The sequence below is a fragment of the Arctopsyche grandis genome, chromosome 6, assembly GCF_051622035.1.
Source record: "Arctopsyche grandis isolate Sample6627 chromosome 6, ASM5162203v2, whole genome shotgun sequence".
Lineage (NCBI taxonomy): Eukaryota > Metazoa > Arthropoda > Insecta > Trichoptera > Hydropsychidae > Arctopsyche > Arctopsyche grandis.
In genome coordinates, this window is record NC_135360.1 from 7167516 (window position 1) to 7187430 (window position 19915).

General features: G+C 32.6%; 1 protein-coding gene across 2 annotated transcripts in view; it reads left to right on the forward strand.

Annotated features, from left to right (window-relative positions):
• Positions 1–19915, forward strand: part of LOC143913074 (extracellular serine/threonine protein CG31145) — a 149425-nt gene that overhangs the window by 102385 nt on the left and 27125 nt on the right. For both annotated transcript variants that reach the window (XM_077432618.1, XM_077432619.1), the window contains 2 exons: positions 2973–3097; positions 13916–13994. In XM_077432618.1, coding sequence (XP_077288744.1) covers positions 2973–3097; positions 13916–13994 — 204 coding nt within the window. The remainder of the gene's footprint in view (positions 1–2972; positions 3098–13915; positions 13995–19915) is intronic.

Sequence of the window (19915 nt, forward strand, 5' to 3'; positions counted from 1 at the left end):
GCTTTTGGCACCGAACCGGTGCATTGACCGGTAATCTGTAATGACTTATAGACTTGGCGAATTACAATGCCGTGATTTATTTGGCGATTAGCAATTTAAAAGCTTCGGGCACAAGGTGAATAAAGCCATTTGAATTTCGAGAGGGCTTCCGAAGCTGCCAAAGCTCCCAGACAATATCAATATGTGAACACAATAGTGTGCTCTGCAATTGCAACCGTTTACAATATCTGTACGATGGTCAGTTTGATTTCGAACCTGTATATGCACATATGTACTAGCTAGCAATGTATGATATTTGATATCTAACAGGTTAAAATTCGAACATGTTGCATCTCTGACAGTTTATATTGTAGCATCTTTGCAGATTGAAATTTCAACAGAGCACGACTGAAATCCTCACAGGGTGAAATATTGATACTACAAGTTAGTAATTAATAATTGGACGATACCGATCGAGAGGCTGTCTAAGGGACTACACGTGTCCTTGTAGTTGTCTGCCCACACAAGACCAACTAAAGTTACCGGTCTAGTGATCATTATCTATTTACATATTATATTTCTTGTTATTTTCTTATTTTGACATTAGCGTATGCAGCTTAAAGGCACAAACACACTAAATCGTATATCATTCACGTGCTCGAAGTTTCTAGCTGGGAAAGGCGTTTTCTTTAAGAGGGTATTCTAGTCTAGAGGCATAAACTGTGGGTGTTTTTTCAGGTGCAAAGAAAAAAATTCAAAATTCAAAAAGTTACAGGCTGATGAAATGAGGGGTCTCAAAAAATTCAACCATCCTAGTAATCTGATATCAAAAAAACAAATTAATTATTAATCCAAAAAAATGCTGCAATCGCACGAACTACGGAAAAGTCAGCCGCTATTTTGCGAAAAAAATAGGCTGTCTGAAATAAAAATATACCAGTTTTTTTGAATTTTCTGAATTTTTTAAAAATAGTAAAAATTGAAATTTTGTTATAGTTTTCTCTTTAAAAATAGAAATTTTGTTATAGCTCACACCAAATTTCAAGTAAATTGGTTCAGTAGAACTTGAGATATCATGTCAACTGTATTGAAAAAAGTAGTTTCGAGAAAAACGCGTTAAAAGTTACGGGTAAAGTTACGCGCCGGTTAGATGCCACGTTACTGAAACAGCTATATCTCCGAAAATAGTTTGAATTTTGAAAAATCATCTTAAGGACATATTTTTAAAGATATAAGCTTTGAAAATATGAAAAAAAAATCGATTTTTTTCAAATTTCTAGACTAGAATACCCCCTTAAAGATCTTTGTTAATTCGTACGATCGACAAGTTTCTCCTACATTTCTTCAAATATGATAATCATCATTATCGACCACTGTCAAACCTATGTCAATACAAGGATAAAATATCACCAAAAACACTCCAGGAGATGAGTTTTAGGAAGATCGCGGCGACATAGTCAAGAATGCCAGCGTTTATTTTTCATGTGCAAAACTATCTAAAAAAAAACGTGCCGGGTACGATTATACATATATGTCCGCACCTTAATTGGTAAGAAGCTCAAAAACCTAAGCTAAAAAAGAGATTTATGAATTTTGATATAGCTGTTTTGTTTTTTTAGTATGTCGATTGAAATTTTGAAACACTGATAAAGAAAATTAAATCAATTGAATAAGACTCATATTTGTGTGTTAATTTAGTTTCAATTATTCATACATATGTGTTTGTATTGTGACCCAAACCTAGTTTCACAGTTGGTTTCAGAACTTGTCTGCAATTGAAATAAGTCGATGCGTGTTACAATTGTTGATATTATATTACAAATGTCGGCTAATGGGTCAATGTTTTGTTACCTTTATCGTTTTGTGTACGCATATTGTTAACAATCAGGTAAACATACACATTACAACACGACCATATGTTTCCGAATGTCAAAGTTACACGTAGCATACAATAAGGGTATATCTATGTACGTATGTATATGTATGTAAATATGTACGTTGATAGGTTCGATCATATAAGATACTTTTTTCGAACGTATTTGAGGAATGCTTTAATTAATGAATATCAACAGGGATAAAATTTTGGGAATTTTTCTTATTATTAAATAACATTAGTATGTATGTATGTATGTATGTATGTATGTACTTGAATGTACATAATGTTAGGAATTGTTCGCATAACGTTGATACCAGGGTATTATTTTGCTCGTGGGAAACGGAGCGAGCAAACAGTGCTTCTAAAACTGTATGTTAAATTAATTAGCCATATACAATATTAACGTTAAACAGGTCATAATTAGGCTTTAAGTGAGTGCATTTTATTAAAAAATATTTTTTTTCTTACTAGAAATATTCAATCTAAAATAATTTGATTAACTTTTTCACACACTATCATTAAACTTTACAAATTTCATTTCCAAAATTCATAAAATTGTGCTATCAAAATATTAATCGTATGGATTGGATCCTTCTTGTAGAACTTCGTACATTTTTTTTTGCTTTAAATAGAATTATAATGAATAAAAGTAATCAAAAGTATGACGTGTGAAAATTTTGATGTAAAAAACAACCTATGCAACTGACAAATACGATAGATAGTGATTCACTAAGTGATAACAAATAGTGAATCAAGTTAAACAGAAATATTCTTTTTGAAAATAAAAATTGTACTTCAGCCACATTCAAATATAATATAACGATTCATATGATACTAAGCGTTGACTATTCCTATCTACTCATTTTGGGCTGCAGGCCATCGACAGCCGTCTTTCGATAGCTCTTTGAACTTATCCAATCTAGCAGCTACCTTTAGAATAACCCCGTATACGTTTTCATCCGAGAAGTTATGTGACCGTGATAAAATGCATTCATGTTCGTTTATCAAATGTCACTTGACACTCGCCATATTGACGCCCATCGAAAAAAAACTGAACTTGTAAACATACACGTATAGCTATGAAGTATAATCAAGGTTGCTTTCGTTATGATTTCAGGGCTAACGCGTCCAACCTGGAACTGTTCCAGCTGAGGATATCCCAGCATGAGCTGTACCCACCTGGCGACGTACTCGTCAACAAAGTCATGGAAGATATGGTCAAGCTTCCTATTCTCCATGTTGGTAAGTACACGTGAATTTGTTTATTAAAATTAAAATGTCAACTACTTACTATCTACTAATTTGTCGCTTCGATAAATTGTCCAACTGATTGTACCAACAAGTCACTGGGCAACTATGCCATATGGTATCGTTACAAGTTGTACCGTACGACAAATTACTCTAATAAATACCAGTATATTTTCACTGTCCATTGACCACCTATACCATGTGTCCATTCACGAATTGAATCCTAGATGTATGGTAGCATAGACGTGTAGACAGGATTCTAAGATCGAAGTGAAAGATGCAGCGAATGATGTTAGAGGTAGTTTATTCTTGCTAATCCATTGACCAGCCAGCTCCCAATGAAGCACGGACCAAATCCGCCAAATCATTGGTCACGGTGGTCACGGAACCTTATTAGTTGTATACGGTTTATTCATACGTCAATGCTTTTTTGGTGTAAACGCGCAATCGGATGATCAGTGGTAGTAAACCAGAAGTCGACGAGCACCAATCACCAATCTCTACGTTACAGTATTAATTCTCCGTAGCCTTTTCTCAACAACGGCACTTCTAAGGTCATCTCATAATTTCGCATAGCACTACATATAATTTATATACTAGAAAAAAATCGACTGTATATTTATTCATCAAATTATTTATTTAACTTTAAGTTTGGACCATTGTGGCATTACAGGGGTCCCTAGTGAGCCATAATGGTCGAAAAAATACAGGGAATCGAGAAAAAATCCACGACTAGACCAGCAGCGTGGTCTAGTGGTGAATGTTGAATTATTTCGTACTTGATGTTACGAGTTCGATTCCCGCTAAGTCTCGCTGTTGGCCATAATGTTGCGAACCTTTAGTTATTGTTATATCTTAGGTTTCGCCATATTGCTCACCATATATGTCTCTGTGGTTGTTTATCGAATGTAAAATTCGTATTGTTACATGAAAGTTATTCATCGTTATTTATCGTATTAATACGATGTTTGTAATATCTGGCCATAAAAGTCAGATATTGTTTTGATTTATATGTATCTATGTAATAATTATGTGGACCAGGAAGGCGCATTTGGGGTTTACCTGTTAAGCCTTCCTGGTATATTTGTATATATGTATGTAAAATAAAAAAAATATATAAACAGACAAAAATACATTTATACGTACACAATCATAAAAAAAAAGCATTATAATAATAGCAGATAAAGTAAAAATATCAAATAATAAAACAAAAAGTATGGAATTTCTTGCGCCTATAGTCAGCACCAATATATAAGAATCTGGGGGAATCACTGGCGTGGAAAATATCACATTCAAGCTTAGTAGCAACGATTTCTTGGAATAAGATAGCTCTTGGAATAGGAGCCATTCGATGAAGAACTGTGCGAGCCATAAAATGATGATGTCTACCGCGCAAATAATGACATGAAGTCCCAACTATTCCAGCAACAACGGGCATGACATGACGTATTACCACGTAGAAGCTGGAGAACCAAATGAATTTCGTACTACGCACTGCACTAATTTTATATTTTGTACTACGCACTGCAGAATTGAAATCTACATAGAAAAAAGTTAGGTTTGTGAAGTAATTGTCAAATCGAGGAAAGGGGGGATTCAGGCCCCTTTTTACCGTCTCACTCTAGCTTAACGGCTCAGAGGAGTGGGGGTGCAACGTTTCGTAACACGCTCACCCAGTGGCATAGACTAGTGGTTAGCATATAATACATTCAAACAAAGTCGTCACGGGTTCAAATCCCACCGGTTGCTGCTGGTCAGACCTTTTTGATTCCAGCTCGATCGTTTTCTATCAGAGTTTGCCAATTTAACTGATTTTCATTGAAACGGTTCCAGCAAAACTGGCAAATTTACCTATTTTCTCGCAAATTTCGAGTTTTGAATTGTATAAATTGCTGTAAATTTGACTATATATATATATATATATATCTGTATGGGTGTTGATTGATGTATATTTGCTTTGTTTTAATAACAGGTCAGTCCATAAGTTCGTGCACATTTTCAACATGCACGGGATTCGCGATGACTCATTACTAAACCAAAAAGATTTCAAACCTGTCAAAATTTGTCATCGTTTGACTAGTGTATTAGTCAGTCTGTCACCAATTTTCGTAAAAATCGGATGCATATTAGTACCCATAAAATGAATATCGATAATCAATACAAACGTGCTGTTTTATACTTTTTATTTTCGTGTGGTGAATCTGCCAGATCTGCAGCGATAGAAAATAATTTTGAACATGGTGAAAATACTATCAGTGTAAGGACTGCCCAAAAATGGTTTAAAAATGTTAAAGTTGGAAAAACCAGCATTTATGACGAATCCCGTTCAGGACGTCCTGTTAATATTGATTTCTTAAAAATCTTGTTGATTTAGAGCCACAATTAACAGTGGATCAGATCGCAAAAAGGATGGATTCATCTCATGGAACAGTCTTTCGTCATTTTTCATTTAAATATTTCCTGTCCGTCATTTCACTATTTAAAAATTTCCTGAAAATGCGTATGAACTTATGGACTGGCCTGATACTCAATGTACATGTACAATGTTTGACCATAGATGTCGTGTTTAATATACAACATATCCATATGGGTCATCATTACGTATCCGTAGGCACAAAGTGAAGATGTCTCGGATGCAAACGGAATATTTAATTGATTAGTTGACGGACGACCCCCGTAAATTGCCGGTCGGGGGACAGTTCTGCGAACTGCATTGTTTGGGGTCGCTTTGTTTGGCCTAGTAGTGGATGTATGGATAGAGAGAGAGTGCATTGTGTGCACACACGATGCACCCGTCGAATAATTCAATGAGCGTGGACAATCACCGACAACGAGGACAATTGGTCATACCCCAAATAATCGTCGGGAATTAGCCAGGTCGCACAACACGTCCGAATCTCATGCCAAATGAAAAATGTACGTATTTGATGAACTGTACTGTATGCCTAAAGAAAAGTTTTAGGTGAGTTTGATCAATGGCAATCGTTTTATGATACCAGCAGCGTGGTCTAGTGGTAAGTGTTGTACATATTCTCTCGTGCTAGGGGTCATGAGTTCGCTTCCCACTGGAGTCTCGTTGCTGGCCAGACCTTGGTTTGTCGAGATCGGTCGTTTCTTATCAGAATTTGTCAAGTTTTCTGATTTTAAACGATTCCTGTAAAATTGGCTTTCTTATCCAATTTTCTATTGCGAAACACCTTGAGTTATTATTATCTCTTAGGTTTCGGCAGATTTTCTACATATGTAAATATATGTCTTTATGGATGATTATTGAAATATAAATATTTCGCATTGTTACATAATAAAAAATGTTATTATTCGTATTGTTTACGATGTTTATAATGTTTAAACATAGATGGCAGGTGCTGTTTTGATTTGTTTAATTATGTATTTAATAATATATGTATTATATCATTTATTGATTTTTAATCTGTTTAGCACATTTGCTGCTTTAGAGCAATCTGTTAGGCGAGTGTGCAAGATTAATTGAAAAATAAATAAAATAGTATATAAAAATCTACACTGAGGAGAAGATCTGTCGCGGCAATCGATTGGGCAACTTATCGCAGTGAAAATTACGACAATTTATCATTAAAAATTAAGACACATTAGTGTTATCCAATTTCCGTAACAACGGCCTTCTAATAAAACATACTATGATACATATGTATACATTATTTGTAAAACGATTTACAAAAACCCTTTTTTCAACTAAATTATATACTACTAGTGATACGCCCTATGAAATATCACCGGGTGCATTATTAGAATAAAGCTTTTAAATTTATATTCATATAATCAAAAAAAAACTTATTAAAACTTAAATTGATTTTTTTTACCAAATATACGAAAAGAACTTATATTATTGATTTAAAGCAGAATTTCAAATATGAGATTATTTATAGTGGTAATTATTTATAGCGTTCGATTTATCAGTAGGAGATGCACGGGTTCGAAACCCACTCAATGTAGGGTGACCATTCGTCCCGTTTTGGCAAGGAGAGGCCCCCCCCTTTTTTACGTACTTTGCATTCGTCCCATTTTTTTTCGTAAAATTGTTTTTTGCCGTTTTGTCCGTCCACCGATATTGTTTCATTATACATAAACATATTTCCATATTTTTCCTGGTTTTTCCAAATCAATTTGTTTCCCAAAAACAAATATTATTATGCAAATATATATTTACTTATAATATATTCATTTTCAAGTAGCATTAAAATATTTCGTTATATGTTTCTGAAAAAAAAAATACTTCGTGCTATTATTTAATTATAATTATTCTTAAATAAATGTAAAATACAAGTTATTATATAATATATTATATTTAATTGTTATTTATTAATTAATTATAAGTAATATAATATATTAATTAATTATAATTAATATAATATATTTATTAATTATAATTGATATAATGTGGTAATTAATTATAATTAATATAATACAATAATTATAATACATTATATTTAATTTATCGTGTTTCATTTTTCATTTAAAGAAATACATATATACATAGATATATTATTACGTTCTAGTAAATTTACATATGTATATTGCTTAGCAAAGAAATAAATGAAATCAAAATTTTCAGTCAGACATAATTTTTGCAATTAAAAGAAATTGAAAATATCTTTTGGATAATTTGTAGTTATTTTATCTGTGGATTCTACACGATTCAGAGAAAAATCCGGTGGCGCATTAATATCGATTATTGTACTAATTTTTTTTATCTTGTTTCTATTTTTTGGACATAAGAATTGTACATCCTGAAAAAAATATATAATTCCTTTTCAATATTGGATATTTGAACGTCGTGTAATATATTTGAGTTAATTGAACATGATCGTCATTTCCTATCAATCTGCATGTCGTTGACTTTATGACTAGATTTAGTACATTTTTATATTCAGACGTTTAATTTTTATTATGAGAGGATTCTATATATCTGATCTTTTTATAAAAAAATTTCAAAAAAAATGACTGTGTATATTGAAATGTTCATAGATCTAAGTCCTTAAATAATCTCTAAACCCAGTGCTAATTTTCGAGATTGACCACCGGGCATTGACCTGATCATTAGAAAACATCACGGAAAACTGTCAAGAGCGTGTGTATTAGACCCGTCATTAAGTACTGCTATAATTCAAAATCACAAGCTTACAAACGTCATATTGCAAGTGCATGGTTAATTTTCAATACCAATTACATTCATACAACAAATTCAACATTGACAGGTGCGGTCAGGGTTGTCACCGAACGATCGAACTGCGATATATAAATTTATTGTATTTGTCGACAATCGGTAAACATCGGTGATTATTATTTGTTTACGCAACGGTGATTGCGTGCATCGTAAATGTGCAAACACACCCTGACTGCACGCGCTCAGGGCTACCGCAAACCAACCTAAAATTAATTTTAATTATAATTAATAAAAACCCGCGAGGGTCGTTTCGGTTTAACCCACCCTTTTTGCACGCGTCGGCTCATTTTTTGATTGCCCATTTTCGTTTTGGCTTTTTTTTCACGTTTGCGGACACTGACCGGATGTTGCCAGGTGTCGATGAGGATGGGACGCATTGTCAGCTAAACCCTGGCACACTTCCAAACTGCCGATCCGTGAAATCGACTGATAACAACTGACCCAACGTGTATGTATGCGCGTTACTTTCTCCGTAGTGTATATATGTAAGTATAGGTACAATGGAAATTATTTGTTTTGTGTTAATTTTTTAATCGAATCGTGGATTTTGGGGAAGAGTCGTGCGTGCGATGGTCGCATTTGATGGCACTTTCATAATATAATATATTAGGCATCTAAAAAATGTATTTTAGAGTACGTAAACATGTTCTGTTTTCGCCTATTATTGCGAAATCTAGCATTCTTTTCGATACTGCGATATGCATAGCCATTAGGCTATTTAACCATGTAGCTGATCAGACATATTTACATAGTGTAACTTTTGGTTAGTTTATTAAATTTATTCAAAATATTATCAATTCTTAATATTATGTTTTACTATTTTTTTTTCATTTCTAGGTTTTTTTGTCATAAATGTACATATTTATGTCATATGATTAACGGCATATTATTGTTTTCATTACTTTTAACTATTGATACTGTTTTCTTTTATTATTATCTAATAGTGGTTTTACCCGGCTTCGCTCGGTATTTGTAATATACATAAACCGCTTAAACATGACTAATCTAATAGTAAACATTTTATTAAATTTATTTGAACAGTTTATTTTAATATATTATTTTTATGAATATTCATTTGGGGGACTTTGCCTCCGGGGACTTCAAACCCTTAATAAAATAACAAATTTTAGAATACCAGGACTGTATTTATGCATAGGGATGTGGCGTGACGATCGATCGTGTCGAGACGATGCGGGGAAACGGGGTAATCAACGGGCACAACACTAGTTATTTATATTATTGCTGGACAACCACCGTCTCGTTCTCCGATGATAAAATCTCTCAGACTGTATTCGTTGGGGGGGGGGGGGGGGGTGGTCTCATGTTGAGGGCTTTAGGGGTCGAATTCTTTGATCTTTAAAGTGGCCTTTAATTAATTATATGATGTACTGAAATGGGTTTTTACCTGTACAACATAAAATAATGTTTTTATAAATACATGTTTAATGTTTAATACAAAACATGACACATGTAATATTATCATTCTAAAATTTTCACACACAGCAATATCAAACTTCACAATTGAAACCATCACAAAATACATATTAGATTACACTTAATTTTTTTTTTGATCTAATTTAAATTTTAAAGCCTTAAAATCTCAATATCCAGAAGACTCGTATATCCTTGTCCGCAAAAGCGGTCTATCCCACACTCCAAAAATAAATTGGAATTTCACCGCAAATTATACATGTGCAAGTATTACAATCCAGGTACGTACATATATTCGGCAATTGGGATAATACTTTATAATTATAAATAAAATTTCAATTAAATTAATATATTTAAATGTTTTATATCTTTATTTTTGAAAAATATGGTGTGTAATGTGCTTGCTTTAATTCTAAACATGTAAACATATAATTTGTAAACGGAGTTTGTGTCCACGTTAGGAAAATGTAGCATGTGTGCTCTCTTAACGTATTTGCATTGCACAGGATGTGGCGCAAGTGCAGCCAGCTTCCATTTAAATGATTCTCCTTGTCGCCATTATTGCAAGGCATTAGTCTTTGTCTTCAGAAAGAATGTCGTTCGTTTTCAGGCGAAATTACTTTGCACGTCCAATTGGAAAACGACTTCATCTTATCGGTTTTTATTTCGTTTTGGTTAATTTCTTTTAAGTGGATTTTTTTCCCGTTAACGCTTTCACGACCGCGCGAGGTTAGGCATCAACTAAAATATATTCAAAGTGAGAAAAGTTGCATTCAAGGGTACTATCGATAAATGTGACATTGTATTCGTTTATTGCACCTTTTTTTTCGGACATTGTGACAGTTTTTCACTTGACATTTAATAGTGTCACGGTCGTTTACACAACGCTCCAATTTTAGCAGTCTCGTTTCGTAATTTTTCGTAATTGTGGAAAAGGTTACTAAAGCGAAAAAAATTGCATGTTATCATTCAATTTCGAATAAATTTGGTGTAAGATTAACATTTATTGCTCTTCTATGCATACTGATGAGATGTTGGATATACATGTGTATATATGCATACAAGATTTATTTATACATTAATACAGGTTACACGCATTTTTATTAATACGACATCTTTTTTCAACATCGTAAATAAGTGTTATTCAAGGTTAATTATAAATATCGATCACCATAGAGACATGTATTGACAAATTTTTGCAACATCTTTTAATATCAAAAAATTGTGAGATGCTGTAAGCTCAAATTTTGCGAGAAATAGGACGGTACTTCCAATTTGTTGGAACCGTTTCCAATTGAAATCAGATAAATTGGCAAACTCTGGAAGGAAACTATCGATCTTGGAATCACATATCCAACCGGAAATGACAGCATACTCTTGTTTGATTTTTCTTTCTATGTTATTTTCGACCCTTTAAATTTGTGTGCTCTTCACGAAAAAAATTCCTGTATAGTTCTTATATCAATTTTCATGTACATACATAAATACAAAAATAACAAATTTGATAAACCGGAGGTGGGGATTATTTCATCTTAAAAAAGTCTACTGAACGCACTACTGAACGTACTGAGCTGAAAATATATAATTGTATTTTTATGTACTAACTTTGTGTTGATAAGGTTTTGGTCAGAATTCGTAAAAGTGATGTAGTAATTTTTTTTAAAACAATATTTCATTTTATTTCGACCTTTTAAATTATTTTTATTTTCTTGATATTTAATGTGTAAAATATTTATAGTGATTTTAAGTAATAAAAAAATTTGAACAAAATCTGACTATCGGAAGTAGAACGTCTTGTGTAAGTTTCCCTAAATTTGCACACCATTTGTAGCGAAAATACTCTCATATGAGTGAACGTGTATATATGTATGTATGTTTAAATATCGAATTGTATTTAATTAACCTTCTTATATTCCTCAAATATTGTTTGGTCACATTCAAATTTTTTTATACTACGAACAAATTTGAATTATATAAAAATGAAATCAAATAGTATCAATAACTTACATACATTCGATTTGTTAAGATATTCAGCTACATATGTATATGTACTAAAATTGGAACATCAAATACACAAGTAAAAAGTCTAGTCAATGCTTACTTGAATCGTGTACAGATATACATACATACTCATATACATATGTATGTTTGTATGTATCTTTGTATGTATCGTTTGACGGTCTCAATGTACATATGTATTCGCCATTTTGTGTATAAAATTTGGCCGCCAGAGTGACGCACGGTTAGCCTCCAATTAGTAAACACGTGGTGGCGCCACAGGGCCGCCGAGCTCTTCCAATTCAAATCAGTTCGGTTAATCAATAATCGGTACAAATCACCAACCCCCACCCCCTGTTCCAACCCTTCCCCGCCACAGGTACTCCCACGGTCGGACATTTAATGAATCCTTAATGAAGTTATCTCTCTCGGCGCACACAATTTCACAGACTACAAACAACAAACCCTTTGCATGGCGCCATCTATCGCACTATTTTCCACAACAAGTGACAATCGGCGACCGCAAAATAGCCGACAATTACTTATGTCAATAAATTTGCTTGATTTTGATTTTTAAATGCTTTTTATTATTACTAAATTATGTTCACAATACATCTTATATATACATTAATAGCTACTGATCTACTGATCATTTTCTATTTTACAATTTTAATTTAATTTTGTTAGTAATCATATTATTATAATGTTAATATGTACAGCGTAATAGGAAAAAGAGCTCAAAAACCTATTTACAATCCCTATAAATGCTCATAATACATCTAATACATAATATTAATGAAAGACTCTCTAAAGTCGACGACCTAGAGCAGATTGTGTTTAGGTAATCTATGTTTTATACCTGAAGGGTATAGACATTTTGTTGTAATCACCGAGATTCTTCACAAGTGTGTTAGGTGTGGTTATTAGTGATTCTGTCATAGAATCTACTAGCTAGTTTGTTAGTAATGTCTGTAACGAACGGAATATTATTTATGGCAAGCATTTTTTTCAAGTTTGTATATATGGGTGTATTATAAATTATTTTTAGGGATTTATTTTGTATTATTTGGAGTTTGGAAAGGTTATTATTCGAGGTGTTATTTCATACAGGTGAAGCATATGTTAATAATGGTAATATGAGCGCGCGATATAATTTTATTTTATTTTGAGTTGATACAGAACTATGGCGATTAAATATTGGGTATATTGAGGATAAGCCCCGCATCGCCTCGCATTTTGATGCCTCAATTTGAGGTGCCCATCTCATTCTTTTATCGAACGTTACTCCTAAATATTTTATTACTGACTGCTATTTCAGACTTTCTCCAGAGGGGATTTTCAGATCTGAACTTGGCGTATGCTTTCTAACACTAAAGAATATAGCGTCTGCTTTGGTTTGATTAATTTGAATTTTCCACTTAGTTAAGTGTTCCGTCATTGTTTTAATTGCAAATTCAAGATTTTTACGAATAGTGTCTGGTTTTTTGCTACTTGTGAAGCAAGCGGTATCATCTGCATAAAGGGCTATGTGACAGTTTTTTGTGATAGGGATGTCATTTATGTTTGTATATGGAGTGGGCCAAGCAAGCATAAATTTGCTTCAAACGACACCGATTAGATGGCGACTTAGGTTTACTAACTAACAAGCTCAGCTCCTTTTATTATAAAATTATTTGGTAATCAAAGACACTGCAATTATTATTATTTATGATTCAATCTAAGTTAACGTTTTTAGGAAAAGTTACCACATATACATACATATGTAGATATAATCCATGATTTTTTTTTCATTTACCGGTAAATACCGGTATACCGGCAGTAAAAACAATTAATTACCGTTTACCGGTTTATAAAATTTGACCGTAATTGCAATCCCTACTGCACTCCTTTGACTGATACCTAAATTATTCCAGCATATATATATATATATACAAACTTAAAATTCGATACAAATTAAAAAAAGGACATACAATATCTGTGCACCAATCCATTGATATGTATAATATATTTAAATGGAGTATAACAGAAACATTCAATATTGGATGTTGACATTACGAATGTATGTTTGTGATGTCATTGGTATATTATAATTTCAGTTTGTTGATTTTGTCTATTAATCAAATGTCATCTGCAAACATTTTCACCCGACTGTACTGATGTAATTTATTTTGTTTTTGCAGAACAAAAGGAAGGTGGCACCCAGTTGAAATTAATCATCGTGTATCCAAACGGCATCATGGCGCTGATGAAACCTATGAGGTACGTTCAGCGTTAACATTTAATCCACGGGCGGAAGGAGAGATGGGGAGTTTGTGAAAAGTTTTCCGAACATTAATTTTCCACCGAGCAGATTTTCCACGAACCACTGGACAGCTACGCGAAAAAACAAATCGTCAACGCCTGTGAATTATTAAATCGGGCAAAACGGTCAAAGTTTCACTCCTCCCCTTCCTCCCCATTCTCTCTCTCTCTTTCGAATATCTTTGTGCTTTTGAACGATGACAAATGTTTTCTTTTTTTATTGGGAAACGTCGAGAGATTTTTCCGTGTGAAAATCGCTCGTGATACCCACTTTCAAAGTGTCGATGAAAATCTTAGAAAATTTCACCCTCTTATGAGTAGTCGAGTAGTTTTTCGTACCCATTATTTTATAAGATCGTTTCACTTCAAGACTTTTAGCTTCAAATCTAACTACCTATTTTTTTATTATGAAAATTAAATTCTATATTTTCAATAGGTATTTATGTACAACTAGTGGTTTTACCCGGCTTCGCTCGGTATTTGTAATATAAACCGCTTCAACATGACTAATCTAATAGTAAAAATTTTATTAAATTTATTTGAACATTTTTATTTCATATAAATTTATTTGAATACTCATTTGTTTTTTTATTAAATTGACTGTCACGAACAAACAAACATATATACTGTCTCCTTCGAAATTATATGTATACCAGAATCCGGTGACAGAGACTTTGAATTCTTTGAATTGAAAAAAAAAAAATCGAACGTGTCGTCTACGAACCAATGAACTAAGTCTCTTTCGAAATTATATATTAGATAATAAAAATTTTATAATAATAATTGAAATATTATTAAAATATAATATTTTTTCTATAATAATCCCAAGAGAAAAAAACGTAACATCTGTTATTAATATCAGTTCCATGTCATGTCTCATCGCATTGTGTCGTGTCGCGTTGCACCAACCTACATACATACATATATCAAACATATAAAGGTCTGTTCATACCTAATTGGCACGTATCGGCAGCAATATTTTATATGGACGCGTATGAATGCGTGAATGCACAAGCGCAAATGGAGTATGAATACGTCCATATAGAATGTACCAAAGAATACTGTCCGTACTTGCAGGTTACCTGGAGCTTAAGAACAGAACAGCCCTTAAGGATGTATTTTTTACTTTTACCAATAATTTTTTTTATTGTTTCCATACATTCTTGGTATTATTTATTATTATATTTTAAGAATTTGTTGAATATCGTCGTATAGATAGGGTGACCATACGTCTCGTTTTGGCTGGGAGGGTCCCGTATTTTTGCATGATTTGCGTTCGTCCCGTCGTTTTCATAAAATTTATTTACATCGTTTGGTCCGTCTACTGACTGATGCACTGACTGATTCAACATTTTAATAAATCAATTTATTTCCCAAAAATAAATATTATTATATAAATACATATTTTATTTTCAGACTGATTTTACATGTTTCCGAAAATAAAATCGCTTTGTGCTATAATTTTCATCATAATGAGTTTTAAATAACCGTAAAATACAATATTATATTATATTCAATTTTATATCTTTCATTTCTTCTCATAAAAATTATTTATGTATTACTGAACAAAAGAAAAAATTAAAATTAAAGAATTAAAAGTTTACAGTTGCATTTAATTAATTAAAATAAACCGAGAATATCTTTTTGGAAATTTTTTTGAATATTACACTTTTAAGAAAAAAAAAATCTGCTTTATTCATCAAAAAATCATCATTTTTTTTTTCTCTTGTTTCTATTTTATTTTTACACGAAAATTGTACATAATATTTAAACGAATACAATTCCTTGAAATAATTTTGATTCTTTTTTGAGGAGCGTCCCATTTTGAGTCCTGTGAAATTGGCCACTCAATTTATTATCTCAAATTATCTCAAAAATTAAGATAATGTGAATCGATTGCATTGATTTAAAATACACAATAAAATACAAACATATTATTTTCAGTTTATATTCTATCTCGATTCATAACGACAGTACACTAAACGTGAATAATACTAAAACCCACCCCAAAGACCAAACCTCAACAGAGTCAACACCTCATAAATATTTCTACACCTCGTCGAGGGTCGAAATTGTAAAAATGGTCGGTCGTAATCCCGAATTATACGAGTGGAGAGGCCTGCATCCCCACCTGACCGTGGACCGTAAAGATAGGCGCATAAGAGATGTCGAAGCTTCCCCTTTTTCCCGCGGGGGTGCGCCACCGTTCGCACCGCCATCTTTCGGCAAAAACGTCGTCAAATTTACGACCCGGTTTGTTTTTGCCACTCGCTTCCTTATCAACTGAAAATCTGGCGTACGTACGCACGTACGTGCGACCCATTACCTGGCGAATTTACAACCCCTGTCTCGACGTATAAATAAATAAGGAGCGTAAAACAAAAGCCGTATTAAATCACCTGTCTGTCGAAAAACTTTGTGATCGACGCCAAACTCACCCTCCATCTTTCGGATTGTTTTGAGTTGACTTGGGTGTATGTATATTAATTTGAAACCACTTTAAAATGGGTAGTTTAAACGCTCTGAGGTGTGTTTTTGTTGTATATTGTTACATTGATTTATTTGTGTATTATGTAGTTGATTCTAATGGATGGTGTTTCTGTGTAACTTTATTATGTTGATAAATCTGTCGTCTGTTCGAAATAATAAAAGGCGATTTATTTTATACTGCTTGGGAAGTTTAACCTACTTGAAAATTCATTTAATTTTAATACACATTTTTTACATCTAAAGCTTATCTAAAATAGTTGTAGAGAATCTTGTTACCACTGATAGCGAATTTTTTTACGTTTGCGTACCAAAATTTCATTATATTTATTTACGTCAGGCGTGCCAATGAATTTTTAATTAAGGAAAAAAGTACACTTATTACTAACACATATGAAAATTTAATATAAAAAAGATTTTTTAATCTAAAACTTCAAATTTTAATAAAAACATTTAATAAAAAGCACAACAATTTTATTTAATGTGATATTTGCTGGTGTTGATTTAAAGTCAAATTCTTTATATATGTATGTACATATATCTGTTTCATATTTTGTGACTTAACAATATGCATTACTGAATTCATTATTTTTTAAGCTGGATTTTAAAAAAATCATTTCAGAAAATGATTTGTTCAGACTGACAAGCATTTGTAGACGAAAAATCGATTGTATTGCCTTCGCTGGTTTTTTTAAAAAGCTTAAGATGTCTAAAGACAAAATTGTAAATCATTCGCGTGCCAGATAATTTTTTGTACGTGCCACCTTTGGCACGCATGCCTTAAGTTCGCCATTCACGATCTAGACAATTAATTATAAGATTTTGAAATGTGTAAAATGTATGACGATTAATTTCATACATTTTACACATTTCAAACAAAATAATTATTTTGACTGTAAGATTTTAAAATTTTGAGTTAAGGCCATTAAATGGGCGGATTGTACAATTTATCACGATGATTTTTCGCAGCGAAAATTGAAATAGATAGTGATCTTTAAAAGACTAAAAAAAAGGATAATTAAACTGTAATTCAAAGTGGAATTTGACAACAAAACTATCTGAAGACTATTCTCCGAACTACATTCCATTGGTATAATCGCTAAAAACGACACAAATATTTTAGGTAGCGACCTCTACGACCGACATATCGCTTCATCTGTGATTCCAGTTTACAGTTTACACAACGTCTACGACGAAATGATAACGCGACACAATGAAAAAAAATATAATATATTAGTGATTTTAACCGGCTTCGCTCGGTTTTTTTATTAATATAAACAGCTTAAAAATGGCTAATCTAATAGTAAACATTCATTTGTTTTTTTATTACATTGATATCGTTGTCATAGAAATATTGGTTTGTTTTCGTTGTCCCCAACAAACCTCACATACAAAGTCTTTGTATATATTTGTATGTAGATTTGGCTGTACAGAAATAATCCTATTCAATATTCCAGACGTAGACTATCAACTCGTTGCATACTGTACAATCGAAATAATATAAAATAAAAATAAAAGACGCAAGCAGCCGACACAAAAAAACATCCCCCTGCTAGCTTTCTTTCAGATTTTTTTTCGCGGTAAAAATGGCTCTGGAGAGATAAACAAGTTTACGGCCGTTCGTTACCTTTATTGGCGTGCATTATTATAATAGGGCCGAACTCAAAAAGGGCGTTTCCGATAGTCTCGAATAATTGATCGTCGACCATGGCCGTATTTGCATCGGGGTTTGTTTTCGCACGGCTTTCGCGAAAACCGTTATCGTTTTCATCCCTCCCCCCTCCCCACCCTCCCACTTTTCACCCCGTCGATAAAATCGAAAAGGTAAGACGTGTGACGATTGTGACGGCAATGGAGGAAAGTTTTATTTTATGCCCGGGTTCACGGGGGTGCGATAGCTCGCCAAAACACGCCATGTTTATGACGTCACCGAAACCATTGAGGAAATTGGTTACGATCCCAACTTTGAATATTTATTTATCCGTTTATCTATCTGTCTATTCGTCTATTCGTCAATCTGTATCGTCTTGGTTATTTGAAACACTATCAAATGTTTTGAAATTTGTCGAAACTATAGGTACTAGAGTTTCCAAAAAACCGCCTGAAAAAACCCAGTTTTCGGTTTTTGTTGCTGCAAACAACAGCCGGTCAACCGGTTTATACGGGCTTCAGAAAACTAAGATTCTTTATAGAAATTTGTTAAGATAACTTTTGGATTTCGGCTCCTTTCGACATAAATCAACAGTAGTTCATTTCAAAATAGATATAAGCTTTGAACGTAACCTTTATAAATTATTGTTTATTCAGGGGTCTCCAAACAGTTTCGACCGGTAGGTTGGATCAGCAATTGTTCGAAGGCCGGCGAGCCACAACCCCATAAAATTATAAAATGAATAAACCAATTTCCGATTTTAATAATGTAATCGGAAAATTATATTATTCATATATTTTTTTATGAATTGCATTAATAGTATACATATCTTGAATTTCTAGCTAAGCAGTTTTTTTATTTGTCTGGATGAAGTTTGGAAAATTAATTTTCTTGTTGTATCTTTCGTTGTAAGAAAGTTTTACTTCTCGTTTGAATCGCCCCTCGAGTCTTTGCGTCCTTCGAAAAATTTCTCTCTGCCGTGGCCTTGTTAAATTTATTGAAACTACTTTCAATAATATTTTATTGGTTTATGACCTGATCCTCGCTAGTTTTTATATTCGTCTACTTCAACTATTCGAATATCGAATAGTAAATCAAGAGCTATTCGAATATTCGAATATATTCAAAAATTAAAAAAAACTAATTACATATGTACCAAACACAAATTTGAATTAATCTTCTTATTTTAGTTGCCATTGAATTCCATCTCGTGTTTACATTACAGCCAATAATAATTTAAATTTTGTATTTTCTTTTTTCATTATGATTTCTTGTAAAAATTTATATTTCACCGGTGAATTCTTATCTATTCGTATTATTTTTCTAATGTTTTCTAAAATTTCGTAGAGATTATTATCGATCGAAAAGTGATTTTCTTCAAAAATTCCCGTATTTAATGAATAAAAATCCGTTTCTTCACATGTAGACATTTCATCTTCTTCATTATCTTCATTTTTATCACAATTATCCTTATTATATATTTCATCATCTTCATTATCGTCGGCTTCTTCGTCATCACTTTTTTCATGTTGATTTTGTATATTTAGTTTATATAAAAGTATATACACGAATAATATTCAAATAGTTGATGAAATATTCAAATAACGAATGGCTGAAAAATCAGACGATTCATTCGAATACTCGAATATTCGATTGGGATCCCTAATCCTCGCCCATTACTGAATCTCAAATCAACCGCTAATTGCTGTCCTTTTTTTTGTTGTTCAAAGAAATATACGCC